The sequence below is a fragment of the Pteropus alecto genome, unplaced genomic scaffold (assembly GCF_000325575.1).
Source record: "Pteropus alecto unplaced genomic scaffold, ASM32557v1 scaffold135, whole genome shotgun sequence".
In the NCBI taxonomy this organism is placed as follows: Eukaryota; Metazoa; Chordata; class Mammalia; order Chiroptera; family Pteropodidae; genus Pteropus; species Pteropus alecto.
Window position 1 is genome coordinate 382556 of NW_006438076.1, and position 20474 is coordinate 403029.

The 20474-nt window shown below is 32.3% G+C and overlaps 1 protein-coding gene across 1 annotated transcript in view; it reads left to right on the plus strand.

Moving 5' to 3' along the window:
* Positions 1 to 14917: 14917 nt before the first annotated feature.
* The window catches only part of ARHGAP32 (Rho GTPase activating protein 32), a 173907-nt gene continuing 168350 nt past the window's right edge, over positions 14918 to 20474 (plus strand). Inside the window, exon 1 of the mRNA XM_006915185.3 lies at positions 14918 to 15024. Coding sequence (XP_006915247.2) covers positions 14920 to 15024 — 105 coding nt within the window. The 5' untranslated portion in view covers positions 14918 to 14919. The remainder of the gene's footprint in view (positions 15025 to 20474) is intronic.

Consider the following 20474-nt stretch of genomic DNA (forward strand, 5'->3'; position numbering starts at 1 on the left):
ACTGTTATAAAATTTAGGAGGCTTTATTTTGGCTTTTCTTTATCAAAGTGGGTTAGCAATTTTTTTGGAGGCATTAACTCTCTTGAAGAAGTTTGTATTATATATTATCACTGCCACCCACATGGGCAATTAAACATCTTTTATAATTTTACCTGTGAGTACTTGGGTAGGTGAACATACTATTATTTTCATCAGATCTTGTCTTTATGTTTAACGTTCAAAAAGAGTGTCTGCCTTTCTCAAGTTAAAGGATTTCTCTATCCACAGATTTTATTTTTAAAGTCCAAGTTAAATGACAAAACAGATTTAATGTTAGAAACTCTTGATAACCCACACTAAACTTGCTAATCAGTGGTTAAAGTGAATAAGAAGTATGTTTTAAATTTCAAAGGAACTATTTATTAGCACATGAAATTTTTGTGTCAGCTTTCTTATTCTCCTCATAATTATTTTTTGTATAATTTATAATGATTCCTCCCTCCCACTCCCGATTACGCTGGCACCCATCTGGCACTTTACTCTCCCCATAATTTTATTAACCTTTCTTTTTTGAATAAGCCACTTCTTGCCCACGATGTGTTGATGTTACATTCCTTAGTTTTTAATATGGTCGATATCAACAAGTAGCAGGAATAACATATTTATTTTGTTAGTATGAAAACAGTTTGACCAGTATTAAAATCGTGGAAGTTATTTGGGGATATTTGTCTAAGGAATTTGTTGTTGTAATAGATTTGATACTCTTATCCTCGGTTAACTTGTTAGGAAATAAGAACTTGCCTGGAATTTTCTTTTGACAGTTAAATTTATAAGCAAATCTGTGTAAGATTGAGCTTTTCTTTTCTTCAGGACTACGTGACAGCATTTTCATCCTGAGAAACTGAGATGGTATACACATTATTTTAGGAAACCATGATACCATAGAGCATTTGTCCTGTTTATAGTGATATTTCATGTCTGAATATCATAATGGCTCTTCCAAACCACTTATGTCTTTAAAATTTGGTTGTATTTTATTTATAAGAGCAACAAAGAGATCAGAAGATCAGCACACACATTTCATGTAGTGTTTCTCACCTATTCTGTAGTGAGACATGAGGAAATGTGGCAGCAGGGTGCTTTCACAACATTCTGGGCACTGTTCCAGCTGAAATGCCTAGCAGAAAAAAATATGTGTGTGGGTGTCAGAGGTGAAGGGTTGGATAGGAGGAGTTTTAGCCTGCAGATGCTCAAATCTCTCAGTCCAATCTTCACTTGTATCTCTATTGTAATTGATTTTATTTATTTATTTTATGTTTTCCATTTTATTAGTACCTTTTATTTTATTCCTATACGTTTTTCTCTCTTACATTAGATTATTGTAATATGTCAAATGACAGAGATTTTTGAGGGTAAATTTAACATTCTTTTTCTGTCACTCTCAAATCCTACCCTTTATTTTAACTAATACCAACAGTTTGTATATTCTTCTATACACTTTTGTATGTGTATGTATACTTATCTTTGTTTTTTATATAGTTGCACTTTTTTAATAGAAATTCGTTTTATTCACTTGACAAAATATATCCTGGAACATCCCTCCAAGTTAATGCTGCTCTAGCTTTTTGTTTGCGATAGCTATAGAATGCTACATTATTTGTACAATATTAATTCAACCTTTCTTTTGATGAACATATATATGTTTCAAGAGTTAGTATTTTTATGCTCGTTTCTATTTTTAAGGTGTCGGTTAGTACAAATAATGGTTTCATAAATATTTTGCATATAGAACCTTGTGCATTGAAACTTTTATGCCTGCATGTTAGATTTCTAAAACTGAGATTACTTCTCCAAAGAAAGTGGAGGTTTTTTTTTTTTTTTAAATTTAGTAGCTGTTGCAATTCACATTTGTAGCAATTCACATTTCCACCAAAAATATATGAGTACCTGTTTATCTATTATCATTTCCAGCAAGACAATGGATTTTAAGTGAGACAAGAAACTTCTGACTTCAGTTAAACTAGATGATTCGATGAACATATTTAAATTTTCTTGGATTGTCTATTGGTTTATAGCGTCTCAGAACTAATGTAGTTCATGCACTTGATTGGTTGATCGGTCACTTTACTCATGCTCTACCTGTGTGTTAGAAGATGTTGCAGCAGTCCAAATAGGTAATAGGTGCTCAGAATATGATATTTTATGTCTTCTTATTCTTGTTTTTCTTTTACATCTAGAATGATTTACTTCAGTCGCTAAACTCTTCTGGAAGCCCTTAAAGCTATCTCACAGTTTCTTGTTTTTAATACCATCATTGTTACTTTGTCTTCTGTAGAAATTCTTGATTTGGGGATTCCCAGTCAGATTTTCTGAGCCTGGAAGGATAGAAAGGTAGCATTAACAATTAACCATTGACATATATACCAATATCATACCCAGACCTATTTTATGCTCTGTGACTTCTCATAGATATCTCACTCTTAATGATATATCATGTACAGGACCAAAGAAAGGTGTGTATTTTGCAGAAAAAGATTGTATTACTTTGTAACCTTTTGTGTGTGATCCAGAGTAGAGTTTTGCCCCTCCATTCTTCAACTATTAAATATAACTTTCACCGAACATACTCCTTATTAGTGTCACACAAATAATATAATTGTAATCAGCATAGTCTGATGTGAACATCATTTAATGTTACAAAATTTTATGCTGTAGTGGAGTATAGCCATTAGCCTAACAGTCTTTATAATCTGTGAGACAAATCTTTTTTAATCATGAAGTATCCTAGTATAAGGCTTTCTTGGTATTTCAGTCATTAAACTCTTTGTAGTAGAACCCAAGCTGAGCCTTCCTTATATTTATCTGTATGAGGTTTTTGATGTTCAAGAAGGGACTTAGAGCACAGAAACTTTATAAAACTATATGAAAGTTCCTAGTTATCAGGTTGTTTACATAAAGTTAAAAGTTTAAAAACCTATTTTTCCTTAGCCTTTGCATTCGACTTAAACATTGAACTCACTTAAACAGTCAAATATATCTTCAAACTTAGTAAATGAGAATCTCCGAAACATTTAAAGTTCCATTTATAATATGGTCAAATTCTTTTTTTTTTTTTAAGATATCATGTGACTAGCCAATCAAGGTTACAGTTAGAATAACCAAAACCTTTCTAGATATTTAGCTTTAGAAGTTCTGTTATATACTTTTATTTTTTCATTAATGATTAGCTTCCCTTTCCATGCTCTCATATCACATATGAATTTTCCCCATTATTATTTGAAAGTCAAATAATTTTTTCCACCCAGGTGTGCTGTTTTTTCCCTACCATGACTCTTTGTTTTCTTCTCTACATCTCTTTCTCTTAAGATCCTTAGAATACTTTTACTTCCTCTTTCTGAGTCTCCTTCTCCCTGGATGAGACTTTTGGTACTCTTATTTATTACCTTTCTCCCCGTCCTCCAATCCTAGTTTTTTTTTTTTGTTGTTGAGATGATGCAATATTTTTTTGTCATTCATTCAGATTTAATTATATAGGCAGACCTCAGAGATATTGTGGGTTTGGTTCCAGACCACTGCAATAAAGTGAATATCTAAGGCGAGTCACATGACTTTTTTGGTTTCCTAGTGCATATAAAAGTTATGTTTATGCTACACTGTAGTCTGTTGCATGAGCAGTAGCATTATGTCTAAAAACAACAACAACAACAACAACAAAAAACAGTGTACATACCTTAATTAAAAACACTTTATTGTTAAAAAAAAATGCTAACTAACATCTGAGACTTTGGCTGGTGTTAATTTCTTTTACTGGTAGAGGCGTCTCGCCTCAATGTGTATGGCTGCTGATGGATCAGTGCGGTGGTTGCTGGAGGTTGGGGTTGCTGTGGCAATTTCTTAAAATAGGACAACAGTGAAGTTTGTTGCATTGATTGACTCTTCCTTTCACCAGTGATTTCTCTGTAAAATGTGATGCTGTTTGACAACATTTTACTCACAGTAGAACTTTTTTCAAAATTGGAGTCAGTCTTCTCAAACTCTTCTACTTCTTTATCAACTAAGTTTATGTAATATTCTAAACCCTTTGTTCTTATTTTAACAGTCTTCATCACATCTTCACCAGGAGTAGTTTCTGTCTCAAGAAACTTTTTTTTGCTCATCCATAAGAAGCAAGACTTCATCCATTCAGATTTTATCATGAGATTGCAATAATTCATCCACATCTCCAGGCTCCACTCTAATTCTAGTTTTCTTACTCTTTCTGCCACATCTGTAGTTATTTCCTCCATTGAAGTCTTGAACCTCTCAGAGTTATCCATAAGGCTTGATATTTTGACCTCTTTCCATGAATCATGAATGTTCTTAATGGCATCTAGAATGGTGAATCCTTTCTAGAAGGTTTTCAATTTATTTTGTCCTGCTTCATCAGAGGAATTATTATCTATGGCAGCTATAGCCTTACAAAATGTGTTTCTTAAATAATAAGACTTGAAAGGCAAAAATTGCTTCTTAATCCATTGGGTTGCAGAATGGATGTCGTGTTAGTAGGCATGAAAACAACATTAATCTCATTGTATATCTCTATGAGTGCTCTTTGATGACTGGGTACATTGCCAAATAGCAGTAATATTTTGAAAGGCATCTTATTTTCTGAGCAGTAGGTCTCAATAGTGGGCTTAAAATATTGAGTAAACCATGTTGTAAACAGATGTGCTGTCATCTGGTCTTTGTTGTTCTATTTATAGAGCACAGGCAGAGTAGATTTATTTGAGGGCCTTGGTATTTTTGGAATGGTAAATGAACATGGTCTTCATCTTAAAGTCACAGGTGCATTAGCCCCTAACAAGAGAGTCAGCCTGACCTTTAAAACGTTAAAGCCAGGCATTGGCATCTCGTCTCTAGCTATGAAAGTCCTACATGGCATCTTATTCCTTTAAGATGTTTCATGTACATTGAAAATCTGCTGTTTATTGTAGCTGCTTTCATTATCTTAGCTAGATCTTCTGGATAACTTGCTGCGGCTTCTATATTAGCACTTGCTGCTTCACCTTGCACTTTTATGTTATAGACACATCTTCTTTCCTTAAACCTCATGAACCAGCCTCTGCTAGCATCAAACTTTTCTTTTGTAGCTTCCTCACCAGGGAAGTTCATCTGATAACCGAGAGGGCTACTAAGTGACTAATGGGCAGTGAGCACTTATGGCATGGAGACGCTGGAACCAAAGAATGATTCACATCCCTGGTGGAATGGAATGGGATGACACAAAATATCATCATGCTGCTCAGAATGAAGTGCAGTTTAAAACTTATGAGTTATTTATTTATCATATTTTCCATTTAATATTTTTGGACTGCTGTTGACCATGGGTAACTGAAATAGTGGAAAGTCTACTGTCATAATCAACTTAGGTTATTGTCTTTCTTCAATTTTGCAGCTTTATTCATTCAGTGAACATGTTCTATGTATTCTGACTAAACAGAATTTATGCTTTTAACTGCTAAGCTGAATATCTGCCCTGCTTTGCTTCCTTCCCCCTAAGTGTTTCCTTTAGTAGTCCTGTGATACATGTAGCTTCTGCCTTGCTTCTCTTGGGTACAGATACCCACGTTAGGAGATCTAGTCCTTCTAATTGTTACATTACTTTACAAGTAATTTCCCAGTTTTTATTAATTGCTTGGGGGCAGATATCTTTTTTGTTGTGGAAAGAACCTCCTTGAACCTTGTTTTTTCTTTTTTGGTTTACAAACTGTATAATTTCACTTGTTTTTTGTCTTCCAGAAGTCTGTCAAGATTTCTGCCTTGCTGATCCCATCCATACCATTCTCTTAAGGATTTGCTTTTATTTAGCTTACTGACTTTTCAAAGACTTGGAGGAGGAGGAGAGATGTGTTCCTCAACATATGTGCAGTCTTGAATTGGAAGTCCATTGGTAGTTTCATTGCGGCTTTTGAGAGGGATCTTGAGGGAGAATCTTGGTGTCTGTTGCCCAGTCCTTCAGTTGGGTCTCTTCAGTTGCTTCAGTGTCTTTTCAAGCTGGAAAGTGGAGTCTTCCAAGAGAAAGTGGCCTACCAAACCCATAGTGACTGAGATGTGTTAATGCATTTCAGGTTTTCCTAACTGCAACACAGGGCTAATAATATTGTCACAGTAACCAGTTAGAAGATATAATGGAAGAAAAGGTGCTGCTTTTTTTTTTTTTTTAAAGAGCAACAAAGAAGAGTATAGAAATAAACCTAGTAAGGAACTCTAAGAGCTATCTGAAAAAAATGTAAAACATTACTGAAGGACATAAAAAACTTTGGAACATATGAAAAGATATTCCTTGTTCATAACTGGGAATATTCAACACCATGAAGATGTTAATTTATTATAAATTTAATGAGATATTAAAAATGCTTTTTAAAAAAAAATCTAGATAAATTGATCTCAATTTAATAAATTAGCCAAGAGAATTTTTGGGGAAAAGAAAGTAAAGAAGATGGATAGAGGACTAGTGCAACCAGATATTACACTTAGAATAAGTCTCAGTGATTAAAACTTTGTGGTATTGTCATTAATGGAAGGTAGAATGGAAAGCCTAGATATATACTGAAATACATAGAAAGATTTATGTATGGTAAAGACGGCTTCTCAGAAACCAATAGGGGCAGTACGTACTATTCAGTAAATACTTTGGGGGAAACTGGTTATGTATCTGTAGAAAATAAAACTGGAGTCCTACTTCATACCAAAGATAAATTCCAAATGATCAAAGATATAAGTGTATTAAATTAAACCATAAAAAATTTAAAAGAAAACATAGGGAAATGAAAAATATTTTGGATCAGGAAGGCATTTTGAACTATAACTTAAAATGCAGACCCATAAAAGAAAAGATTGTGAAATTCAACTACATAAAATATAAAACCATCTGTATTATAAAAAACAAAATAAGCCAAGACGAATGATAACCTGGAAAAAAAATTGGAACTCGTACTACAGATAAAGGACTAATCTGTTTAAAGTATGTATAAAGAACTAAAAATAAATAAGACAGACCGATAACCCAGCAGAAAAATGGGCTAATATATAAAAACAATTTTTTTTTTACTGTTGACAGTTTGTCTTTCAGATATATTTGTACATATGTAGAAGGGACATATTTATAAATTTATTGTAGCATTGTTTATAATAGTAAAAGATTAGAAATAATTCAAATATTTATCAGTAGGGGACTGGTTAAATACGGAATATCTACACAGTGAAATAGTATACAGTCATAAAAGCAACAAAGAAGATCTTTATATACTGACACGGAAAGTTCTCCAGGATATATTAGAAAACCATACAACAGTGTGTAGACATATACTTTTTATGTGAAAAGTAGGGTGGTAATGGAGGAATAAATGATTTTCCCATTTTTTACATAAAGAGTAGCATATTTACACATTGCTTTTATACTTTGCTCTGTGTGGATATATTCTTTAATATATGTAAAACGTATATATGAATATATGTATATATATGGGCAAACCTCATTTTATTACACTTTACTGATACTGTTTTTTAAAAATCGAAGGTAAGACCTTACATCAGCAAAAAGATTACGACTTGCTGAAGGCTCAGGTGATGGTTAGAAATTTTTAGCTATAAAATATTTTTTAATTAAGGTATGTACGTTTTTTTAGACATGCTATTGCACAGTTAGTAGACTATAGTATAGTGTCAAAATAACTTTTATATGCAGTGGGAAGCCAAAAATTTTTGTGTGACTTGCTTTATTGTACATTTGCTTTATTGTGGGGGTCTGGAACTGAACCCACAATGTCTCTGAGGTATGCCTGTATTCATAAAGGAAGTCTGGAAGAATATATAAGGCGGGGAATTTAATGAGTAGGAATTGGGCAGATAGGGGACAGGGAAGGGAGGAAGATTTTTCAAGACACATCTTTTTATACCTTTTGATTTTGAATGATAAAATAATAATACTTATTTATAGTATATCAGGCATTTCAGTTGGAGGTGGTCAGAACTCAATTCCATTGGATTCAGCAAATCTCTATTCCATTTTCACATCCAAAGCAATTGACTCCATTAGTGTTAGACGTTCATTTCTTTGTTTTCTGGAAATTCTGAGACTATTGGACTAATGTAAGCACTTATTAGTCTATATAAACCAACCAGAACAGAGCCCTTGTATTTGAGGGGCTTTCTAACCTAATTTGTTAATATTCTCTGAAGGTAGGAAAATGTATTACTCTCTATGATGACAGGTAATGATTTTTATTAGTTACAAACTCACATAGACACCTTGTATCTTCAGTTTAACAACTTCAGTCATGGCTAAAATAGACAGAGAACAGCAGACTTATCACTTTAGATATATCTCAAAGAGCTGTTCTTCTCTCCAGTGGAATTGAGACATATTCTGACTAACTGAATAGCTTTCACAAACATAAACTAACAGAGGCTAGATGCCTGTCTCTGTTTGTCAAATATTACCACAATGTCAGACCATAAAGACTTTCCAGCCATTCCCCATGCCAATGGAGAATAACTTATTGACCACAAGTGTTGCAGAACCATAACCAAACTTGGCCAAGAACCAGAAATAAACAGAAACAAAAATTAAGGAAATTAAAGAAGGGGGAAGGTTTATTGTTGCTTAGAATTTATTCCAGGGATCAAGAAAATATATGCCTGGGACAAAGCAGCCCATAGGTACATGTCTTGGGCATTGTGTCACTTGGACTTCTCTGTGGAACTTTAACACTGTCAAGTATAATTTTTCCTAAGCTATGAACAGGAATTTCATACAAATATAAAGTATGTGTCAAAGATTTAAATAAGTTTTGAATGATGGAAGCAGAAAAATGGTAAGGCTGGTTCTCATGATTTGGGAAAAGTTTTTTTTTTTTTTCCTGGTTTTTTTTTTCCCCCCCATTAAAAATATCCAGGTTCGAATCTGTAGATGTTTTGCAGAAAATTCTTGTAAATATAACATTAAATTCTTCAGGTTTTCTGGTTGAGATGAAACTATAATCAACCACTTTAAGGGTAAAATTTGTCCATAATTTAAAAAGAACAACAGAGTCAAATAAATAGATATTGTTTATGGAGTTGATTTATTGTTATATGACACAGTATATATAAACATAATTTTTATACTATTTAAAATAATGTGTAGTATTTGCCAATAAACTTTCACTTTTATTCAAGTATAACTTGTATATCATAAAGTCCACAGATCATAAATGTATAGCTTGAATTTATATAAATGTGTATACCCATGTAATCACAACTCAATCAAGATATGAATTATTTCAGCCCCTCTACAAGACCCTTGCCCCTCCCCCTCCTAGTTAGTAGCTCTCTCAAAGGTAACCATTATTCTGACTTCTGTCACAATAGGTTAGTTTTGTCTACCTTTGAACTTCATGTGAATAAAATTATACAATGTGTAGTCTTTTTTCAGTTTTATTGAGATATAATTGACATATAACATTGTGTAAGTTTAAGGTGAACAACCTGTTGATATGATACATGTATACATTGGGAACATTATGTACTCATGTCTGGCTTCTGTTTCTCAGCATTTATGAAATTCACCAACTTGTTGCATACAAGTGGCAACAATAATTGTTTTTCACTTCTGTGTAGTAGCCTATTGTATAGAAAATTGTTTAAATTATTTATCTTTTGTATTTTTATGGGCTTCGTTGACTTAATAATTGCATACTACTAGTGTATGTAAATAAATACATTTGATTTTTGCATTTGACCTTATATCCTGCGATCTAGCTAATCTTATTAATTCTAATTGTTTTTTGAGTCTTTTAGAGTATGTACATGTCATTTTCAAATGACGAGAAGTTTCTTTTTTCCTTTCTATTTTTATAACTTTTAATTTATTTTTACCTTAAAAAAACTGACTTAAGACCTCAAGTGCAATGTTAAATACAAGACATTCTTGTCTTGTTCATGACCTTGTTAACCTTGATTGTCAGCGGGAAAGTATTAGTATTTCACCCTTAAGTATGGTACTAGCTCTCTGCTTGTGTTTTAATAACCTTCATGTATGTATGTATATGTATGTATATGTATGTATGTATTAAATTTTACTTCCTGAAATGATATATGTTTTTATTCCTTTATTTAATGATGTGGCCACTTATAGGGATTGATTTTAGAATGCTAAAATTATTTTAGTTTTGGACTAAAACTTACTTGGTCACTGTGTATCCTTTTTGTTTATCAGTGGGTTTGATTTGCTTAGGAGTTCTGCAGTTCTGTTCATGGTATTGACCTATAATTTTCTAGTAATATCTTTATCAGATTTTGTAATGAAGGCTGTCCTGGCCTCATGGAACAGGTTGGGAGGTCTTTCTTTTATTTTAGAAGATGAATATATGTAATATTGTTATTACTTATTCCTTGAATGTTTGAAATAATTCATCAGTGAATCCATTTGGGCGTGGAGTTTTCTTACAAATTCAATTTCTTTAATAGCTATAAGACTGTTCATTTTGTTGTTGTTTATTTGGGTTTTGGTAAGTTATGTTCTTCAGAGAATTTGTTCATTTCAACTAAATTCACAAATATATTGGGAAAAAAGTTGTTCTTAATGTCCTCAGAATCTTTTCAATGTCTGTAGGCTTTCTAGTTATATTTCCCTTTTCATTCTTTACGTTGTGTATTCTCTGTCTTTTCTAGATGAATCTTATGGGTTGTGCTTTTTTGGCTTATTATTTTCCCTATTATGTAACTGCTTCCTATTTCATTGACTTGTTATTTTTAAAATTTTATCTTTTTACTTTTCTTGGATTCATTTGCTATTCTTTTTCTAGCTTTTTGTGAAGGGAACTTAGAATGTTTATTTTTCAACTTGTTTTATTTCCAATAACATGTATTTAGAGGTACAAATTTTTTTCTGTTTTCATTGTATCCCACGCATTTTAATCTCATATTTCTATTATCATTTGGATCAAAATATTTTATAAATTCCACTGTGGTTTTGTTTGATTTATGAGTTACTCAGAGGTGTGTTTCTTAATTTCCAAACATTTGGGGGAATTTCTAGTTATCTTTCAGTAATTGATTTGGAGTGTAATTCCGTGGTAGTCACAAAACACTTTATAATTTAAGTTCTTTGTATTTGTTGAGATTTGCTTCATTATCTACTGTATAGTCTCTTGATAAATGTTCCGTATACACTTGAAAAAAATGTATATTCTGTAGTTTTTGAGTTTAATATTCTATATTAGTTCAGGTTGGACTTTTGGGTTCAAATCTTCTATACCCTTATGATGTTTTTTTTGTCTAATTATTCTCTCAGTTACTGTAAAATGTTTGTTAAAGTCTTCAACTGTAATTGCAGATTTTTCTCTTTTATTTTTAGTTCTTTCATATTTGTTTTATATATTTTGAAGCTGTGTTATTTGTTTCGTACAGTTTTTATTATATCACCCTGTTTAATTCACACTTATTGTGAAATTTTCCTTTTATCTATTTTAATAGAATTTTTAGTCCATTTACTTTTTTAATGATATATAATTCACATACATAAAATGCATTCTTTTAAAGTATACAATGAAGTGGTTCTAGTATATTCACAAAGTTACACAACCATCACCACTATCTAATTCTTGAACATTCCAGAAGGAAATCTCTTAGTAGTTACTCTTTATGTCTTCCTACTGTGAGTCCCTGGCAACCACTAATATACTTTGTTTCTATGGATTTGACTAGTCTAGACATTTTGTATAAATGGAATCATACAGTATGTGGCCTTTTGTGTCTGACTTCTTTTAGTATAATGTTTTTACTATTCATCTGTGTGGTAGCATGAATCAGCATTTTTTTTAATGGCTGGATGATATTGTAGGGATCTGGTAATTTTGTTTGTTCATTTTTTGTTTGATGGGCATTTTGGTTGTTTTCACTTTTTGGCTATTATGAATAATATTGGTATGAATATCCATGTACAAGTCCTTGGTGGATATGTATTTTTATTTCTCTCGGTTAAATGCCTAGGAGTGGAAATGCTGGATCATATGATATGTTTGTTTAACATTTTGGGAAACTGCCAGACTGTTTTCTTAAGTGGCTGCAACATTTACATTCCTACCAACAGTGAATGAGGGTTCTAGTTTTTCCACATGCTTGCCTACTAATTCAACCATTTAAAAAATTATAATAATATACTTAGAATGAAGTATATTATCTTGATTTTTTATTTGCCTCATTTATTATTTGTGTCTTATTCTTTCCTGTGTTCTTTTGGATTTATCAAGTATGTTTTATTTTTCAAAAATTTCTCTATCAGCTTTTTAATTATATATTTATTTATTGTTCTTTTAGTAGTTACCATAGGAATTGCAACATGTCTTTGACTTACTGCATTCTTTAAAATTGGAGTTATTTCACTTTGTAGCCAATAGAGTACTCCTAAACTGTTGGCATGTGCTTTTCCTGTCCTTTGTGTTTTTTAAATGTTTAGTATAAATCTCATAGGAAATTGCATTAGTGTATTTACATTTTTTTTACATTAATATTTATTTATGTTTTCCCACTTTTTGCCCTTTTTTGTACTTGTCCATTTCTGTAGTTTCAAGAATGCTTTTTTTGGGAGGGGCGGGCAGGTCTGGTGGCAAATTCTTTCAGCGTTTGTTTGAAAATAACTTATTGTCTACTTGCTTTTTAATGAACAGGTTTGTGAGGTAGAGGATTCTAGGTTGGCAGTATGTTTTCCTTTAGTTATGCTGAAAATTCACTCTATTTTCTCATTTGCATTGAGGTGCTCTCCTCTCTCATTGTTACTATTGCTCCTTTGAAGTCAGCTCGTCTTTTATTCTTTGGCTGTTTTAAGAATTTCTCTTAATATTTTTTTTAAATTGCAGTTTGAGTATAATATACATAGATTTTATTATTATTATTTTTTAAATCCTGCTTGAGGACTTCTTCAATCTGTAGTTCAATGACTTTCATCAGTTTTGAAAACTCTCCAGCTATTATTTTTCAAATATTGCTTTTGTCCCTTTCTCCCTTTTATATCATCTATCTCTGAGTTGCTAGTTTAGACATATTTGAAACCTTTTACCAAGTGTGTGTTTTATGCTGGTTTGTGTATTTTTGTTCCTTTTTTCTCTTAAGTTCTTCAACGTAGATCTTTTTTACTGCACTATTTTCGTGTTCGTTAATTCTCTCTAGCCATGTCCATTGTTCTGTTAAACTCAGCTATTGAGTTCGTAATTTCAGATATTTTGTTTTTCATTTTTAGGATGAACAAACAAATATTTGATTGTTTTCCATAGATTCCAGTTTTCTATTGAAATTCTTCTTCATCTTTTTTTATATGGACATATTTTTTTCTAAATGCATTAATTATAAATGTTTTTAGTAACTTTATAAAAATTTAACTTTGTTCTTCTTACCAGCTTGTATATCTCTCTTCTGTCTGCTTTGCCCTATGCAAGTAATTGCTTGTGATTCATCTTGAATATACCTGTCTTTCTTCAGAGTTTAAGCTAGTATTTAGTTGTCCAGAGATCTCATTTTTCTTGATGTATTCAAGAAAAGTTGTGATTTCATAGATTATCTGTCTTTTCTTATTGTTAAGCTGTGAGTGATGCTTTTTATAGCTTTGTACATCATAACCAGAAGCCAGAAATCTGTGATAGCCATTTAAAAAGTCCCTTTTTGATCATTCTAAAATCTGAATCAAATGTGAATCTCTTTTGACTACATTTTTCCCCAATTTTTATTCATTTGCTTGTGTGTGTGTTTTTAAGCATGACTTGTAATGTTTATTGGATACCAGACAAGGCGGATGAAAAATTTGCAAGGCGTCTGTAGAATATTATTTTCCTCTAAAAAGAGTTAATTTTTCTCTTGGCAGTTCTGATCTTATCGATGCTTGGTTTTAGGTTTTGTTTGAGCATGTCTATTGTTATTTTGTCCTGACTGCTAAAGGCTATTCTGGAGTCTCAGTTGAGAGCCAGGTCTTTTTGCATTTTTGTTTGTTTGTTTGTTTGTTTTTCCTAGTGATCCTCATCTTGGCAATGCTTGTTTGCCAACCTCCCTCTCAGCATGGCTAGGCTGTGAAATATCTGCTTGGCTCTTTAATTGCCCATCAGCTATTTTTTGATAGTTTTCTTGGCATCTTGTCCTACATACTTTCAAACTGAGGAATTAGTTAACAATCGGAGGGGAATTTCCATGTATGTTTTTGGGCTCTTTCTCTACAGATCTTTTTTGAGGGGTGGCATTTTTTTTTTACCCTGAATCCTCATCTGCTTTAGTAACCCCAATGTCCAACTTCTGCCTCCTATGCCAAGTTAGACTACAATATTATGCTTAATATTTTAGTATCATCGATTTAGAAAATTTATTATATAAAAAAGAATGATTAAAGGTAGAATTCGCTTCATGGGTTTTCGTGTAGCCCCAGAAATTTTGCCTGTATTTATTGCTTTCCTGTGCCTTCAGACAAATAGTTTTATATATATTGTCTAGTATTCATAGTTGTTCAACTTGAGACTGCTAGTTTAATACACTTTGCTCTATAAATTGGAAACAGAAGTACCGTATCTCTTCTTTTCATCCTGGAATTTTACTAATGCTTAGTACAGTTCCTTAAATATTTATGGCTGTTGCATTCTTTTCAATGTTCCAACTGTGTTGAACAGATAAAATCAGTCCTTATGTAATAATTACCACAGACCATAAAGGTTTAGTTATAAACCTTACTTTTTATCTTCTGGAATAAAAGCAGATATTTAGTATATCAGGAAAGCCCTCTGAAAACTAGAGTAGAAATGGAGGAACAATATTAGCCACTAAAAGCCTATGAACTAAATTTTAAATCTCACATAATTTTCTGTTTGAATTGTGGTCATTGGAAAGTTTTTATGGAAATAGGAATTCTTATCATAGTCTTTCATGTTTTTGATCTCTAGGAAGATGAAGTCCTCAGTACATTCTGAAGAGGATGATTTTGTTCCAGAACTACCCAGAAATGTTCACCCTCGAGAGCGGCCTGATTGGGAAGAAACACTTAGTGCAATGGTAAGTCAGTTTTATGCATATGCATATATGTATATCTTACTTGTATAAGGGAGAGGAACTGAGGAAAATTACTTAAAGAAAATTTTTGTCGTCGTTGCCTTGTTCATTTGTTGCGGAAGTATCCATTGAGCAAATAATCTATTCCAGGCACTGTTTTTGACTTTGTGGGCAAAACCACGAATAAAAACAAACAAATTTCCTGCATTCGTGGAGCTTGTATTTTAATGGGATAGGAGGAAAAGCAATTAATTAAATACATAATATGTCAAGTGGTGGTATGTGCTATTATAGAAAAGTAATGTAGAGTAATAGAGTTACAGAATGGTAGGATAGAGTGTGAAAGGATAGTTGCTAGTTATATAGTTGGTCACAAATGTCCTCTGGGAGAAGGTGAGGTTTGAGCAGACACCTGAAGGATGTGAGAGAGTGAGTAGTGTGTTTATCTTGGAAAGAGATCATTTTAGGCGATGGAAGAACAAGTTAAAGGATGTGGCATAGGATTAAAAAGTATTGGAAAAAATGCAAAAGTAAGACATGCGGCTTGAATTGAGCCAGGAGAAAGTAGAAGGAGATGAGGTCAAAGAAGTGGTTAGTTAGGTAGAGAGGAGATCATGTAGTTTCTTGCAGTCCATTATAAAGACTTTGGTTTTTTATGTTGAGTGAGATAGGAAACCACTGGAGGGTTTTTGGCTAAGAAGTTACATGATTCGGCTTAAAATATTGAAGGGAATAGGTTAAAGGGTGAGGTAAAAGAGGAACTAAGGAGCCCAGTTAGAAGATTACTGTAATAAGTGTACAGTGATGGTAGCTTGAACCAGGATGGTGAATAGGTGAAAAACAGTTAGATTCTGAATATAGTTTAACAGATAAAGCCAACCATTTTTGCTGATGAATAATATATAGAGAGTAAGATGAAGAGATGCCAATGATAACTCTAAAGTTTTTGGTTTGATCAACCTGAAGAATGGAATATACATTCACTGAGATGCTGGAAAAGCAGTTTTTGTTGGGGGTTAGTTAGAAAAATCTTACATAGTGTAGTTTTCAACATAAGTTTGAAATACCTATTTAATCTATTCTAGTTTTATATAATTGAGATCTATTAATAAGAACAGTGACATCTTTTTGTGGAGGATACCACTTTATTTAATCATAGTTAAAATTTAGTGTTTCTTATCAAAATGAATATAGATGTTTATCTGTCAATGCTGACCTGTAATGAGATTTTTGTATTTCATTTTTGAAAATGCTTTTTCACTCAGATATGTACTGCCAAATAATGACATCAGTTTGTGAACATATAACTTTAATTGAGCATAGTCAGTGCTGAGAAGGCATTTACAGAATTCTGTTAGATTCTTTTTTTTAATATTTGCCTTTTAGCATAACATTACATTTCAGACTTCCAGTTGAAGGTTAGGTGGAAGCTCCTCAGTTGCACAATTAAATGGATTTTACAGAATGGAAATTTACTTGGTATTTTTATTGTAGTCTGAAAAACCCTACTGGAACTGTTGTTTCAGCTTTGAAAATATATTCACTACAAATTTATGTGGTGATGGAACTCTCCCATTTTGTTTTAATGTTCGATATTTGGGAAGTATGTGTAGCAGCGCATGATTACTTGCAATTCTAACGGTAATATTGCAGTGTAAGTTTCTTATATAAGCTATGGCTTGCCTTCTGATTTTAGGTAAAATTCACTAAGAAATAACATCAAATCTGCAGCAAAATCTGATTACAAAAGGCAAATATTTAGTGTTCAGTAACAGAAGTTGAAAGTATGTCCAAGTAAGCCTTTTCTGCTCTACACATATCTTTTAATAATGTATCATAATAGATTCCACTTCAGGTTGTACTGAATTAATGTTTGCTGAGTTTATTTGAGAATATTGAAACCTGTTGTTGTTCCCTGCAGACTGTTCATAGGGGCTAATCCTTGAGCCACTTTAAACTCAGCATTGACTCCTCAAGGAACAGTATTGGTCACATTTGTCGACTCATCAAGCGTCAGAGAAAACCACTGGAAATCATTTCCCTTGTTTTTAATTTACTATTGATTTTGCTCCCAACAACCTCTACTCTTCAAACAACTGTTCTCACTGAAAGGCTAATAGGCTTAAACAGTTTGTTTTCTCTGGACAGATTTCTTTGACTGCTGTTGTCAAACATAATATAATTGACTCACCATTGGTAAATGGTAAATGGCTTTCCTTGCTTGGCTAACAAATGAATTACCTGGAAATTTACTTTGGATACAGTCTTGTTTCTATGTTTGTGAAGAAACTCTGATGATATACTCTGTTTTAAAATTTTTTAGTTTTTTAGATTGCTGCTTTCCTGTGAGTTGAGAATATTTTGATGAAAGCGGAGTTTGGTAATATTGATGTATATTCTGCTCTTTTAGCACAGCTGTAGTGTCACTGCATAATAAATACAATGTTTTGTCACCTAATTTGATAACAAAACTCACACTCTTCTGTGCCTTAAAAGCATGACATTAAAAGTTCACTCATGTCTTCATTGTTTATTTTTATATGACCTGTATTGATTGGTAATTTTTAAAATGTGGTATGGTGATACATGTGGATCTTGAAATGCTACTGAGTTATAACTCAACACTGCAATTTATAGTGTGCTGAGCAGCAGTATGAATTGATGAGAGTGCCACATAAGGTCTCTTTTGCAGCTACTCAGCTCTGTCATTGTAATGCGAGAACAGTCAGAAGTAATACATATGTGAGTGTGGTTGGGTTCCAATAAAACATTATTTGTGGACACTGATATTTGCATTTCATGTAATTTTCACATAAATAATCATCCTTTTAATTTCCTCCCAAGTATTTAAAAATGTAAAAATGAAATTTAGTTCATAGATTGAACAAAAACAGATAATGGCTGGGTTGGCCCTAGTTTCATGACCCCTGCTTTACAATATAATTGTAACTTAAGATGTAAGACTTTTCTTAAACTTTCCACATAGAAGATGATTTTATCTTACTTCTCATAGTATGTTGTTTATATCTCTATTGTAATACTTAATTTCATTGTAATCTCCCTTCCTATATTGTGAACTCTTTGAAAAGAGATAGAGATCATCTTGTATTCATTTTATTGAAGGATAAAGTTTAAAAAAAGATATACTCATGACTCTCATTCACATATAAAATGAACACAAAACCAAAGATATTTAACTCTTTAATGAAGGAATCAGTCAAGTGTTAGAACAGGTTCAGAGGAAAATTTGAAGCACCTTACTGTTATAGATCAAACATGCTAATATTGATGCAGATGGATACACAACTGGCAAAACTGTTCAGTTCCACTAAGCATAATTTGCATTTCTGTAGACAGCAATTATTCATACTATCAATTTTCTACACTTTAACTTTTACTCCACAGAGATGTAACTTGGCCTAGGCAAAGACAAGCAAGCCCCACACCCCTATTGGATCAAGTAATCCCTGGAGGTGCCAATATTCCATTGAAAGGCTATTCAGTAATCTGTTTTGCCTATTTTTAAATCTTCCATAATTCTTCCCTACAATTTTTATAACCTTCAAAAAATATACATTGAATTTATCAAATGAGGAGAAAGGTGATATTCTTTGTCATGTGATGGTTTGTATTAAAGTTCTATATGCTGTATACATAAAAAGTTACTGAATTCTTTCTGGAGTCCACATTGATTTGTCTGTGAAAATTGCCATTTATTTCATATGTTTTAGCATCTTATTATATAATTATATTGGTATTCTAATTTCTTCATTTGTAAGCTTTTTGAGGACAGGTGCTATAATTCTTCTATTTAAAAAAATCACACTCAATAAATTGCTGGGTTGCAAAAAGTGTTCAGTGAATGAGGAAAAGGATATAAATAAGATTAGAGATACTATTTTACTACACTTTCTCTAGAAAATCACATTGATTTTAATGAGGATATAAGAGTAAAGAAAGTTTGGGATCTTTTTCTCTTCCAATAATAAAGTGAAGTACTACTTTGAGAATGAAGTTTATTATTAAGAAAAAACTTTATAAAATATTTCTTTTTTGTTAAATCATTTTTTTTTATTTTTTAATTATAGTTGACATACAGTATTAATTTCAGGTGTACAACATAGTGATTCAACATTTATATAACTTATGAAGTGACCAGTCTGATAAATCTAGTACCCATTAGATACCATACATAGTTATTACAGTATTATTAACTATATTTCCTTTGCTATACTTTACATCCCACAACTGTTTTGTAACTACCAAATTGTACTTCTTAATCCCTTCCTTTTTTCCACCAATGCCCTGAACGTCCTTCCCATTTGGCAACCATCAAAAATGTTCTCTATATCTATATGTTTCTGTTTTGTTTGTATTTTGTTGTATTTTGTTTGTATTTTGTTCTTTAGATTGTAAGTGATCATTTGGTATTTGTTTTTCTCTGACATATTTCACTTAACATAATACTCTATAGGTTCATCAGTGTTGTTACAAATGGTAAGAGTTCATTCTTTTTGTGGCTGAGTAATATTCCCTTGTATATATGTGCCATTTCTTTATCCATTCATCTGTTGATGGCCACATAGGTTGTTTCGGTATCTTGACTATTGTAAATAATGCTTCAATGAACGTATGGATTCACATGTCCTTTCAAAGAAGTGTTTTGGGTTTCTTTGTACAAATACCCAGAAGTAGGATTATTGGGCCTTTCTTTGTTTCTTGTTATAGCCTTTGTTTTAAAGTTTGTTTTGTCTGATATAAGTATTGCTTCCCCAGCTTTTTATTTTGTTGTTTCCATTTTCATGAATACCTTTTTCCATCCCTTTACTGTCAGTCTGTGTCTTTCACTCTGAAATGAGTCTTTTTTAGGCAGCATATTTATGGGTCTTGTTTTCTTATCTGTTCAGCTACCCTGTGTCTTCTGATTGGAGCATTTAATCCATTTACATTTAAAGTAATTTTTGATAGATATGTAGTTATTGCCATTTTATTATTCATATCTTTGACCCTTTTTCTTTTTCTTAAAGAAGTCCCCTTAACATTTCTTGTAATATTGCTTTGTTGTTGATGAATGCCTTTTCCTTTTTTTTTTTTTTTTTGTCTAGGAAGCTCTTTATCTGTCCTTTGATTCTAAATAATATCTTTACTGGGTAGAGCAATCTTGGCTGTAGGTCCTTGCTTTTCATCACTTCTAATATTTCCTGAAAACCCCTTCTGAACTGCAAAGTTTCTGTTGAGAAATCAACTGTCAGTCTTATTGGAGCTCCCTCTTAGGTAGGTAACTGCTTTTGCTGCTTTTAAGATTCTCTCTCTGTCTTTAACCTTTGGCATTTTGATTACGATGTGTCTTGGTGTGGGCCTCTTTGGGTTTATCTTGTTTGGGATTCTCTGTGCTTCCTGGGTTTATATGTCTGTTTCCTTTGCCAGGTTAGGGAAGTTTTCCATTGTTATTT